This window comes from Corythoichthys intestinalis, chromosome 3 (assembly GCF_030265065.1).
Source record: "Corythoichthys intestinalis isolate RoL2023-P3 chromosome 3, ASM3026506v1, whole genome shotgun sequence".
NCBI lineage: Eukaryota > Metazoa > Chordata > Actinopteri > Syngnathiformes > Syngnathidae > Corythoichthys > Corythoichthys intestinalis.
The window spans coordinates 64,749,593-64,763,604 of NC_080397.1; the positions used below are offsets into that span (position 1 = coordinate 64,749,593).

The 14,012-nt window shown below is 39.1% G+C and overlaps 1 protein-coding gene across 1 annotated transcript; it reads left to right on the forward strand.

Moving 5' to 3' along the window:
• The first annotated feature begins 1,792 nt into the window (after positions 1–1,792).
• On the forward strand, positions 1,793–13,259 carry ppiaa (peptidylprolyl isomerase Aa (cyclophilin A)). Its single transcript, XM_057831615.1, has 4 exons — positions 1,793–1,961; positions 8,293–8,412; positions 8,483–8,655; positions 12,852–13,259. The coding sequence occupies exons 1-4, from the start codon at positions 1,896–1,898 to the stop codon at positions 12,982–12,984; spliced, it is 492 nt and encodes a 163-aa protein (XP_057687598.1). The 5' UTR covers positions 1,793–1,895; the 3' UTR covers positions 12,985–13,259.
• The last annotated feature ends 753 nt before the right edge of the window (positions 13,260–14,012 follow it).

A 14,012-nucleotide genomic window follows, 5' to 3' on the forward strand; every position in this document is an offset into this window, starting at 1 on the left:
AAGCATTTAATAAAGATGAGCATTTTTCTACTTTATTCTTCTTTAAAAATAATTTAGTGGGGCGGTAACATTAAAACCTATTATAATTATCACATTTAAAGTGCTTAAAAACCATTTGTTAAAAAATTAATTTACTTGCATATTTTAAACAAATTACGTCACAGTGAAAAAAATGGTGTCTGCAAAAAAAGTCAAGGATATCTACCTCATAACTATCGCTTAATTGTTTTTTTTTTTCTGTCGCATTTTCTCTGTTATGTTAGATGATAAATAATTGATCCAAACAAAGAAAAATTGAAAAACAATGTTTAAAATGGTACATTTTCTGCATTTCTGCATCGCAACCCTGGTTATATGACCACGTTTCACCCATAAAATCCCCGAAAAAAATCCAGCTGTGGCCATTCACAGCTGTGTCTTGACACTCTGTGATACATGCCACATGTTTCTGGATCCAAACAAGGTAAGTATGCGATAATATCTCGTTAGAGTCGTGGCATTTTTAATTCTGCTCTTTCATGCTCTCACCTCCAGATAGGGTTTCACTGTTTAAATGTTTATTTTTTTAAATGCCATCCTGTTCAAAACTTTTCTTCCTCCAGAAAATTAAGATTTTAGGCTTTCCAATGATGTATCACACATGCATATCGGACAATTTTGAAAGTTGGCCAAATTGGGGGTCTCGGAGCAGAACTTCAAGTCACCTGAGTGTTTTCCACCATAAATGTTTTTTTTAATTATACTTGGGGGGTGGGGGGGTGGGGTGAAAAATGTCTCATATGTATCTCTTTCTAATGCTAAAACTGAATACATTGGGAAAAAAATGTATTGGGGGGGGCGCTACCTCGTGGTTTTTCACGTATCATGGCGGGTTCTGGTCCCAATTATCCGCGAAAAACGAGGGACCAGTGTATGCACACAAAAGTATTCTGATTATTGAATAAGAACAAACCTCTCTTGTGAGAGGACTTGGTTTGACAAGCTCTGCTTCTGCCCTTTAAATTTCAACCTGTAAATTCTTTTACATTTTAAACAATTTATAAAATGATTTTAAAAGTCATTTTGGCGCGTCAAATGAAAGCGCTTGCGTCGAGCGAGAATTCCGGTCGTTTTTATGTTTGAACAATGCCGGTGGGTCAAAGGGTTTTGGCTGTTACAATTATATATGCTTGCTTTGCTATTGTATGTAAAGCTAGCAGCAATAATAATAATGGATCCGGCTTTTCCATCAAACAACCGGAACACTCTACACTCAATGGTTCCGTGGTCGAATTATGTAAAACCCACTAAGATTTGTTTTTTTTTTTTGCTTGTTCACGGTTCGTGCCGTTGAGCTAAAGAAGCGCCACAGGCTAGTACGCTACTTCACAAAGTTATGTCAAAACCTTTTCGTCCCTTCGGGCTTTTTGTTCGTGCAGAATGCAGATGGCCGCGCCCTGCCGGCGTGACCGCGCATTTTTCTTGTCGGGGCGCGCTAAAACTGCGGGTCATGACGGCTTTTCACGATTGGGCTCGCAGGCGATCAATCAAACATGGCGCGCATGGCGTGGATCACCTTAACTTATCGTTGGCAGCAAAACATACGTCGTGACGCGTTTGATAAAGTACGCTCACCCGGCCCGCTTTGTTCCGAAAGCAAACGCGAGGTAAAAGCGGGCTCGGCCATTCGGAAAGCAACGCAAACGCTAGCGTTTTTAGGTCTGCCTTCCGATTGGCGAACGTCTGCGTCAATGACCTTTTCTTGTCTTTCACCATTGGGCGAGTTAAAGTGTCACCGCCCATCGGCGTTTCATATAAAGCTAATCGACGGTCGGCCATCTTTTCCCGGTTCGTTGTCGTTCACCGCCGCGCAGCTGGCTGACAAATCATTTCTTCTTTGAAGCGAAGCAGCAGACATGCCTACTAAAGTCTTTTTCGACATCAGCATTGACGGCAGTGCTGCTGGCCGCGTGGTGATGGAGGTAAATAAACCCGTGGGATGTGCCGAGACGTCAGCATGCGCTTCCTTTGTGCAAGCTCCGGAGTCCAACGTCCGTAGTCGGACGCGGCAGGCCAACCTGGCCGACCGGGGACTCTCCGTCAGCCCGCGGCTTTGAAAACATTAAAACTCTAGTAGTCGTTTTTTAATTTTATTTGTGTTATGGGAGGGCTTAATTTGACGAGCTTTCATTTCAGCCCTTTTACTTTTAACGATATATTTTTGTTTTCTGGTAAAAAGTTGTCAAGTTACCAGCATGAAATGAAAAGCGGCAAACGAATGTTTGCACATGTTTCCACATTTAAAGCGGCGGCCGTCTTTGCTGAACAACGTAGACTCTGCTAAGAAGTCTATGCTCATTTGAGTCACGTTCCCGCTTTCGCGTAAAGGCAGCTAAAGCTAATTCGGCACGAGGAGTTCCGCTAACGCTATCGTAACGGTAGCATGCAGACGTTCTATTGTTCGGCGGGCACTTTCTTCAAAGACTAATCCTCAAGTCAAACGTTCAGCTCGTCCCCTTCATTCGCTCCTTTTTTACTCATGACTTGCACAAGGATGGCTTCGTAGTGACATTTGGCGTGACTGCGACACTTGTTCCTTCTGGAAACTTCCATACCGCGGTGGGAAGGGAAGGGAAGGGTGGGGTAGGAGCTGGGAGGGAGAGAAAAGAGCAGGGAGGGGGGTTCCTCCTCTTGTACCCACGTTGCTAAATAGCAAAGAACGTTAGTATGTGGCGCCTTTTTAAAACTGCGCAAACGATCTTAAGCAGATAGCTATTTGGAAGTCCGTGCGGGCACGTTTGTCAGTTACTGTGAGTCGGACTAGTTTGTTTTTTGCCCTAATAAGTTAACGCACTAGCTACCATTGACGGAGGTAGACGTCCAATCCATTTTGACGGGGGGGTGTAACTGAGAACATGAAAGTTTTTACGGTTTTACGGCGCTAAAATCAAAAGAATGTGATTTTGTATAAATGAGCTCTTGTCGGGCAGGCAGAACAGCTCCGACAAGGTCTTAAGGCATACCACGTTTGCAATGAAATGCCTGTTTGAAAGTCACCAATTGTAAAATGGTTAGCAGCAATGAAATGTGATGATCATGAGCAATATGAACTCATTCATTGGCTTTTCCAAAAGCTTATTCAAACATTACTAGCACAATCATAAGGTAAAATGATCCTACCATTCTAGATATTTTTCGCTTCGTACAACTCTACTGTTTATACATTTTTAAATGATATACAGAAAATCAATGTCAGCAGTTAGACATTGCATTGGAATCGTTGGCGCATCGCTGATAAGCATCATGGTCGATGTAGTTCTCAGAAAAAGTAAAAAATGTTCTTTTCAGTAAACAATGATTTGATACGCAACGTCATTTTTTTCATGATTATATGTCAAAAATACATGTTTGAGAATATTTACCGGAGCAAGCTTGCATTCTTTGAAAAGTATTTGTAGATGTCAAAATCACAAGCAAATTCACCTCTCACCAGGAAACCCTTTGAAGTCATGACAAGAAATGACTGTCATACACTTGAATGCTTTAGTTGAATTTGACTACCCACAACCCCAAAATGATGTGCAGTTCACAACTCTGCCCTTTGAGGCGCTAAAATGACAGGTGTACTTCTTAGAGTAAAAACGCTGCCGTAGCTGAACTTCAAGGTGCAGACACCCAAGTTGAACTGTTAAAACTTGTATAGATTCCTTTTAAAAAGAGCCAAATTTGATCAACCTATCCAATCAATTTCTGTCCTGTCCTGGCTCTGATGTATGTTGTGCAGCCACCTTGGCAGGGCTGCGACCAACCATTTTTTTTTTTTTTTTAGATAAATGTCACTTTTCAATGACTTGTAGTGGAAAACAATTCGGTGACTTGAAGTTCTGCTCTGAGACCCCCACTTTGGCCAAATTTCAAAACGGTCTAATATGCACGTGTGATACATCATTGGAAAGCTTAAAATCTCAATTTTCTGGGGGAAGAAAATTTTTGAACCGGAGGGCATTTAAAAAATAAAAAGTTAAACGGCAAAACCCTATCTGGAGGTGAGAGCACGCGAGAGCAGAATTAGACGCCGTGACTAACGAGATATTGTCACGTACTTGCCTTGTTTTGAGCCAAAAACTCCATGTAGCATGTATCACCGAGTGTCAAGACACAGCTGTGACAGCCCACTGCTGGACTTGTGGGCAATTTTATGGGTGAAATATGGTCATATAACCAGGGTCGCGATGCAGAAATCGCAGACATCAAGGAGTGGTCGAGATTTTCTTTTTCATATATTTACCCTTTTAAATGTTTTTTGTTTTTTTAATTTTTCTTTGTTTGGATTGATTATCATCTAACATATGGGAGAAAATGTGACAGTAACCAAAAAAATACAATTAAGCGATAGTTATGAGGTAGATATCCTTGACTTTTTTAGACACCATTTTTTTCACTGTGATGTCATTTGTTTAAGTTAATATGCGAGTGAATAGTTTTTTGAAGTCGTTTTTTTTTTTTTTTTTTTTTTTTAATGAAATATTAGACATCAATTAATGATTCTAAGCTGAATGACATTTTGAATAATATAATTAATTACCTTTGTTTTATGGCTGGGTTGAGACAAAAGCGGTTTGCGCGACGTCTGTGAACGGGGGTTTCCAGGGTAGAACGGACAAATTAAAAATAGTTAGGGGGCTTCATGCTACACGAATCTGCTATGGCAGCTTAGACATATTGTTCTATCAAACACAACAGTTCTTTTGGCTTGAAATACAGCAGTTTCTTTAAAAGAGTGCAAGAGCAGAAATGGCTTTTTCAGTCTTGTCTGTGTTTTCTGCCCTATACAATTTAACATGCGTTGTTTTAGGCACGCTGGAAGTAAAAATGAAGTCAAAATGGATGACTATTTCCTTCAAGAAGAATATTTTATGACAGCTTTCTGACTTTAGTCTACAACTGTACTGTTTTAAGTACATACAACTTAAATTTTTTAATAAAGGTTGAGTATAAAACATAGAATTAATTTCTCAATACACAAATCGGACCAGAGTTTTGTTCAGCTAAATGAAAATAAATGCTGTTGATTGATTTTTTTTTTTTTTTTTTTTTTTTTTTTTTTTTTTTTTTTTTTTCTTGTGGGCACGGCGCAGCTATAAATTGTCAATGAACAGTTTATTTTCTTGAACCTAAACAAACTCTAATGTAGAGCTGTCCCGACTAGTCGACATAGTTGACGTCATCGATAGAGCTGGGAATCTTTGGGCACCTAACGATTCGATTACGATTACGATTCAGAGGCTCCGATTCGATTATAAAACGATTATTGATGCACCCCACTCCTTTTTTTTTTTTTTTTTTGTGGCTGTTGTTGTTGTTTTGTGTTTTTTTGTTGTTGTTTTTTTTTGTTTTGTACATTAGTTCCAAAATTGTTTAAAAATCCTCTCAGGCTAAACCAAACTACTATTTCAGTATCAAGTTAACATATAGCAGTAAACAAATATACAAAAATAACAGTAAATAAAAAAACTCCAGTCCCCATTCTATATCAGCAGCTTTAAACTACTTTCAATTAATTTAATGTTGTGAATCAACCGTTAAAGTTGTTAAAAGTGCTCCTGTTATTCCATAATTTCTCTTTTGTCTACTTTCAACATGTAAAAGTTTTAAAACTATTTTAAAGATAGATTCAAGTCAATATTTTACCGATTTAGGAGTATTTTAGATAAAAAGTTAATTAGATTTGCTTGGAAGGTTCGCAACAACAGCCTTGCAGGGAAGTGTACTGCTTTAAGATGGCGGCCGTTACTAACGCCCGCATCTAGTATTTTGTAGATGTGCTGGTAACGATACCGAAGCTATAATGCATCTAGTCCTATATAAATGATATCTACCGTAACATAATGTGGCTTGTAGCAGCTTTTCGGCAGCAGTCAGGTATGTTGTTGTTGTTGTTTTGTTTTTTTTTTGTTTTTTTATCTCGTGGCATGAGTTGAGCGAGAGCCGTGAGTTGAGCATTGGCATTACCTGAGGGGCCGGGTAATGAGAAGCATGATGTTTAGCTACTCTCGCTCCGTCCCTAATTGCGTACCAAAGACAGCGCGGCGCGCTGAGTGTGTCGTACTTCTGCTTTACTTGGCATATTTCAATAATTGGAATTTGGATGTTTGTGAATCGTTCTCGAATCTTCCACGGCCGAATCGCGAATAATCTAAGAATCGGAAATTTTGCACACCTCTAGTCATCGATGACGTAAATCCGTCGACGAGCACAACATCCCGTCGACGGTTAACGAAGGGTTGAAAAAATATATGCGTGGAAAGTTCAGAATGTCGGACACTCTGTATACAAGCGGGGAAAGCGGCACAAAGCCAAAAAAGCGCACCAGAGTGTCCAAAACAATGACTTATTTCAAAGAAACAAAGGAGGTTACACTCTTGTGTCCGGTCTCTTCAATGCCAAGCTTGGCTGCACGTCGGCCGTGAATAAACACCTAAAGCGCAGTCACCCAGTTTGTAAGTCCATCTAACTAACTAACGACATGTTTTATTGAAGTTGCTAAGCCTCTCACGATATGCAATGAGTCCATTTATCGCACGTCAAATAAAAATGAGGGCGGTAATTTTCACGGGTGCCTTTTATCGCTGCGCAGGTGCGTGCGTCCATACATTGGTGCGTGCGTGCTGATGGCAGGAGACTCCAGTTCCTTTCTCTTATCAACATGCTGTAGAATTAAAGTTCAGACATACAAAATAAGAAAACACATCTATATTAAACACTAACGTTAGCACTGCTACACTGAGGTGAATGGGGGGGGAAAGGGAACTTACTTTAGCCTGCTATAAAACACGAAATCGTCTCTTGAAAGCAAACTTGCGGTTAAAAGGTGACACTTCAAACATGAAAAATCACTGGTTAACAGCATTTCAAACGAAAAAAATGACCCCCCAAAAAAATCTATTACTGACACTACATCTACATGCAATGACAAAAAGTGCTTTTTTTTTTTTTTTTTTTTGGCGGAGTGTAAAGCTGAAGTTAGCGGTTTAGCAAACGTACTTCCGGTGAACAGTTCAAAATAAAAGCATGTCATGTTCGTCATATAAATAGCAATTTCTGGAGTTAATCCCACATACTTCAGAATTCAGATTCTACACTAAGAATACCTTTAAAATGACACCCTTTATGAAAAATCTGATTGGCAATGAATAATTATAATACTATTATATATATTACTAATAATATTAATGCTAGGTGTTTTTTTAAGAATTGTTTTGAATCATGTTGGAAAGGCGAAGTCAGTGTTCTGAATCTGTTTACATTCCATTCTTTTGCACTAGTTAATTCTATCAGCATTTGAACTCATTGTTTGTGATTTATTATTGTTATTTGTACTTTAATAATTTAAGTGTTCCAATATGTTTTTGTGAATTGATAAGCGTCAACAAAAATTTCCTTGCTAAATTAGTAAAAAAAAAAAAAACTTTTTTTTTTTTTTATTATTAGATTAGTCGACTAATCGTAAAAATAGTCGCCTGACTAATTGGGAGAAAATTAGTCGTTTGGGACAGCCCTACTCCAATGAGGAGGCAGACTGTAATGAATCTTTTCTTATCAAACAGTTGTTCATAAATGCAATCCAAATTCAAGGCACTCTCTTGTATGACAATTTACAGTTTGAATGGGCGTTTGTGTTGAAAGGACTTTTATATGAATGGGTTTGAGAACTTTACTTTTAAACAATAACTCAAGTGCTAGTATGAGTCTCCAAAACACAATACAAATGGACACTTACGACACTGATTAGCATTGTCGCTCATTAGCTAGCTAAGTAGTAACGTCTCATTAACAAAGAATACAAACAATACAATTGACTTCATTGACTCACCTCTGACAGAGGCGCACTGGATCTAACACAAAAGATCCTAATTCTCGATTACGATTCAGCAAGCCAACCTGAGTGTAGCAGTGAACTCTTTCTCTAGCTGTAATCACTGCCGTGCGCAGCCTCACGTGACGCAAAAAAATGAGGACCCAAAGGGGACTGCTCATAGCTTCGGGCCAAAATCAATTATCTAGTTGGTTGGCAACTCATTTATGAATAGATTTTCATCAATTAGTTGTCGCAGCCTTACACCTTGGATAGCAAACTATATCAACTACATTAGTTTGGTGTGCCCTTTGCGGCCTTGACAACATAATACTCATTAATGTTGTATTGTAATGAAATCCTGACAATTTGTCATTGTCTTCCCAAAGATCCATTTGGGTCTCTTCTGAGTGTGTAGTTGAAGAATTTCTTCAACTTGAAGTGTGTTTATTTTAAAGCTGCGCGAAGACGTGGTTCCCAAGACGGTGGAAAATTTCCGCGCCCTTTGCACCGGCGAGAAGGGTTTCGGCTACAAGGGGAGCGTCTTCCACCGCATCATCCCTGGGTTCATGTGCCAGGTACGTGAATAAGCTAGCGAGCGAGCGAACGGTCGCCGTAGGTGCCAATCATGTGGACTTTCTCGCGCAGGGCGGCGACTTCACCAACCACAACGGAACCGGAGGCAAGTCCATCTACGGGAACAAGTTCCCTGACGAGAACTTTCAACTTAAGCATACGGGACCTTACATCTTATCCATGGCCAATGCTGGACCCAACACCAACGGGTCGCAGTTCTTTATCTGCACTGCCAAGACCAGCTGGTGAGAAACCTAACATTACTTGTGGCCAATGAACCTTAGTGAAGTCAAAGGACTTCCGAGCTTCTCCAGATTGTGGCATCCACGACTTTTGAACAATGTTGTCAGACTCCAAAAATCTGATATTGTTGTGATTTAAACGTTAAAGTTTGAAAATTGCTCCAAATAATTTCCTTTGTCTACTCTAGACATGTGAAAGTTTTTTGAAAGGGTTTCATCATTAATTTGAGGTAGCTTCAAGATTTTGCCGATTTTGCAGTATTTTAGATAGGATTCGCTACAACAGAGCCTTCTAAAGAAGTGTACTGCTTTAAGATGGCAGCTGTTTACTCACGCCAGCAAGTCATTTCGCCTCTAGTTCTGCATATATGTGATATCTACCGTAGCCGTTTGTTTGTAGGAACTAGCAACGGGGCGTTGTGTGTAGCAGCTGTTGGCTGCAGTCTTTTTTTCTTTTTTTTTTTTTTTAATCTAGCGGCATGAGTTGAACATATTTGCTCTTGGTCTGTTCCTCATTGCGTCCCAAAGACCACGCTGACTGTGTTTTAGTTCCACTTACCTGGTATAATTCAATCATCAGAATTTGGATGTTTGTGAATCGTTCTGGATTCGGCCAAATGGCGAATCTAAGAATCGGAAATTTCGCACGCCTCTAATGATCAATGCAACAACCTCCAAGGTTTTCCAAAACCTGTGAAAAATAAGAGAACTTCAAGTTATGGGTAAAATATTGCACCACTTGGCAGCCATTTCATTTCTGGCTTGAAAATGAATAATACTTGTGTTTTGCACCAGAGTCCTGACTCACTCACCCGATTTTGAGAATCTGCCGATACGATGTCCCGAGCTGATACAGAAAAAACATTGTTTCCCCCCAAAAATGTGTCAATGATGTTATTCAGATTTAGCCTTAAAAAGAGATGCATATAAGACGTTTTTTTCCCTCAAAGTATCATTTTAAAAAATCTTTGTAATGAATGGTTCCGGAACTTCAAATGTAAAAATTGAGTTTTAAACATGTTAGTTTGCCACTGACTTTTTTTGTTTTATTTTAATAATAATACTTGCCTTTATTAAATGCTTCATTGAGTTAGTCTACTTGAGAACAAGTGAAGGCTGTATGCGCATCAAGCAGAGAAAAATTCATTTCTCGAATGGAAAAAAAGCCGATCCTTTTCAGCAGATTCGATCCTATGAAAATGGGTGTGATCGGACCGGGACATCTTTTAGTCATTTCAAAATGTGATCATTTACACGGACTGAACTGACAAAAATTGCGATTTTGGCGACCAATGCTTACTACAAATGTACAATTCCAAAGTTTTAGTCCAAAGATAAATGTTTCCAACTATTTGGAATGAGCACGGAGAGACGAGAACATATTGTAGCATTTACAAGGACAAAGCCGTTTTGCCGATGATAATCGGTACATGATATTCAATGAACTATCCCTGTGCATATTGGCACTAAATGCTTACTCTTACAGTCACTACAGGGGATTTAGATTATAGCTTTAATTCAGATTTTGGCCTATTTTATCACCGACATCATTGTCTTTGCAGCCCTACCGTGTCGGTCGGTCCGTCCGTCAGTCTTTTGCTTCCTGATAGACTGCCTCTAAATAAGAGTAGGAAAAAAAGATGTCAAACTGGATAAATGGGTCGAGTCGCTTTCAAAACTGTTGACATAAATGGTTTTGACTGTAATCAGTGTTAATTAGGCCCCAAATAACGATATTTTTAAAAAGAATTTATTAAACTGGTTTAGACGGTAAGATATCTGAAAAGTAGCAAAAATGTCAATTGTTGTTTTCCGAAGTAAAAGCAGATTTTTGTTAATGTCCTATTTTGACTCAACTAAAATAAGAAATCTGATCATATCTACAAGTGAGAACTAATACATATGTTATCATTTCAAGAATTTAAACAAGGAGAAGAAGGTCCTAAACGATTAATAACGCAGTTATTTTTTTCAGTCGTGGGTAATCTAGACATGTGCCGGTTACCGGTGTCAACATTTACCATGGTATGAAAATGCCACAGTTTCAAAAGCACTCAAATTTTCAGTCATACCGTAGTACGCTATTTGCCATTTTTCATGTCCCAAAAATGGAGTGGGAGCGCTCACCCCTCCGGTTGTTGCTGTGCGCGTGCGTCAGTGAAACTATTCTGCTAGACAACCGGCAACCCCCACCCCCCAGAAGAAGAAAAAACACTCCAAAACATTTGGCATACTTTTCTTGAATTTATGGAGCTCTCAAATGGCGGTAACTGAAATATACAAAATGAATACATTTAAAAATGTTGTACAATAGTATTTTTTTTTACGTGTGAGTAGCTTCATTGGCACAAACACAACAGAATGTCAAGTTATATCCATGAACACCATGAAAAAGTTCACCAAAAACAAAACATTTTTTTCTCATTGTTAGCCTAGGCTTAACTGGGAGAGCAATTGAGGTAAGTGAGAAACTAATGAAGGGAAAAAGGAATGCGTTAAAGATGTCGAATTGCGACAGATGATCTTGCCCTAAGCACAAATGCACATTTGCGGACAAGGAGAGGTCTCACTCCCAACGTTTTTTAGATGCAACCTTTACAAAACAATATTTACATTTTAAATTCTGCATTTTTAACTAATTTATGATTTTAAAAAAAAACAATTTTTTTTTTTTTACACAAAGGCATGACATGTAGACTACAGTTGACACTGGTTGAAAATGGCGAAAGATCATTTGAGCGTCTCCCCCCTCAAAAAAAAAAAAAAAAAAAAAAAAAAGTCACAGTATATGGAAAAAAGGCATCAGGTGACTTGGTTCCGCACGAGACCCCCAACTTGGCCAACTTTCAAAATTGTCCGATATGCATTTGTGATAAATCATTGGAAAGCTTAAAATCAATTTTCTTGGGGAAGAAAATTTTTGAATAGGAGGGGGTATTAAAAAAATAATAAAACTGCGAAACCCTATCTGGAGGCGAGGGCGTGAAAGAGCAGAATTCAAGACGCCATGACTTTAACGACATTGCGTACTCCTTGTAGTATGCATCACCGAGTGTCAAGACACGGCTCTGAATGGCCACAGCCGGATTTTTGGGGGATATTATGGGTGAAACAAGGTCATATAACAAGGGTCGCGATGCAGAAATCGAGATTTTCTTTTTCAAATATTTTCCCTTATTAATTTGTCTTTGTTTGGATCGATTATTTAACATATTGGAGAAAATGCGACGGTAACACAAAATGAAGCAATAATCTGGTAGATATCCGTGACTTTTTTTATAACTTTTTTTTTTTCATTGTGACAGAATTTTTATAAAAAGTTTAAACATATGCGAGTGAATAAATTTATAGTTTTTTTTTTTTTTATACAAACTATTAGACATCAATTATTGATTCTTGGCAAAAAATGAGACATTTTGAAGATAGATATAATTACCTTCATTTTATGGCTGGGTTGAAACAAAAGCGGTTTGCATGACGTCTGTAAATAGGGGTTTCCGGGGTAAAACGGACAAATTAAAGATAGTTCGGGGGCTTAATATGCCATGAATCTGCCATGGCAGCATATAGACATATTGTTCTATCAAACAAAACAGTTGTTTTGGCTTAAAATTCAGTACTCTTTTAAAGAGTGCAAGAGCAGAAACTGCTTTTTCAGTCTTGTCTGTTTTTTTAATTGTGTTTTTACTTTCTTATAGCAGTTATTTTGCTCTTGAGCAACTTGAGCTGTGTCTCTGGAAATAGGCTATAAGTTCTATTTTAATTTAACATATTTAACATTATTCATGTTCCAATTTTCAAATATGTTCTGAAAAATCTTGTTCAATGGAAATTTTGAACCCAGACATCTCTAAATAACATTTTGCAGCTGTTATTGCAATAACATATTTTTGCTCACCGTTATCATACCGTCAAAATCTCATCAGGAGAAGGAGCAGTCGCAAACGCAATGATGATTGGCTAAGTGAGCGGCGGATCTTCACTCACTGCCAAATGCTATAAAGGCGACGGGCCAGTCAGTTTCAAAGCTAGCGTCCTCCAACTTGGAATTATTTTCCGGAATATTTAAGTAGGCCTTCAGAGATTTGCACTGCTTACTAAACAGACTTTGATCCAAATGTTCTCAAATACTCTTCCGCCAGGTAATATCTACATCTTTAATGTCAAAGAATGTATAACAAATTCTATTGTCTCGGCAGGTTGGACGGCAAACACGTGGTTTTCGGCAACGTGGTGGAGGGCCAAGATGTGGTGACAAAAATGGAGGCCGTGGGCTCCCAAAGCGGAAAGACTTCCAAAAAGGTCTCTATCGCTGACTGCGGACAGCTCTGAGAGCACCCCTGACGCGTCCTCTCCCCCCCCCCCCCGACCCCGATCATTCATTCCACATTCCGGCTGATAGTGGAACAACTCATTTCCTTTTTTTTTTTTTTTTTTTTTTTGGTTTTTGGTAAATTTTTTAATTATTTTTTTTTGTTGTTGTAACGATTCCAAACTCGTTGCCACATTTGTGACTTTGCCTTGACACGTTTGAATTTCATTAACGCTCTTCTCCAAAACGGTTTTTCTTTTCTTGGATGAAATAAAAGATGGCCCTGATGACTCGACGCGGTTTCCCGTGTTTTCTTTACGCTACAAATCCAAAGCGTCCGATTGGCTATTACTAGCGAAGAGGTGGTAGAGTAGCCGAAAATTTGACTCGTGGCGTTACTTCTAACTCGGGTAAAAGTCCTCCACAAATTTACTCAAATACAAATTAAAAAAAAAAAATTTGCTGAAAAGTCATGAGTCTCAAGTAACTGCTTACAATGTTGTTGTCTCCCCCCCCCTTCAAATATGAAACTTCCAAGGGGGAACAAAGTTGTGTTTGGAATTGGTTGTCGGCTCCTCTTCTGACTTTCCCTGTAAAAAAGCCGTCCTGGCACGCACAACCAATTGTGGCTAACGTTACTGTTTACGTTGACTGATGCTGGGCTGCTAGAAATGTGCAAACATCCCAGTAATGGCAGCCAACCAATAGAGGGCGACGTGCGCAAATCGGGAGAAGTCAAGAGGCATAGGCCAGATTGCAAATTATTATACAAATTATTTCTCTGCGCGCCCGGTAGCAAATGCACCACGGACCGGTGCCGGTCCCTGGCCCGATGGTTGCGGATCCCTGCTGAGTTGCTGAGCCTGCTACAAGATAAAATAAAAATCGAGTTTAGACCAGAACATAATGACTCATTACCTGTCCGAAGAGCATGAGTGCCCTCTAGTGGAGAAAACTCATTGCTACCTCAGAATGCTATAATGGAGTCGTGTTGATTGTTGCGAAATCTCACTAGCGTAACAGGGCTACTGTCAGCATCTCTGGCAAA

Coding starts and splice junctions, on each gene's coding strand:
- ppiaa (XM_057831615.1), top strand. CDS start 1,896: ATGCCTACTAAAGTCTTTTTCGACATCAGCATTGACGGCAGTGCTGCT. Junction 1,962..8,292: donor CTGGCCGCGTGGTGATGGAG/GTAAATAAACCC, acceptor TTTATTTTAAAG/CTGCGCGAAGACGTGGTTCC. Junction 8,413..8,482: donor TCCCTGGGTTCATGTGCCAG/GTACGTGAATAA, acceptor TTTCTCGCGCAG/GGCGGCGACTTCACCAACCA.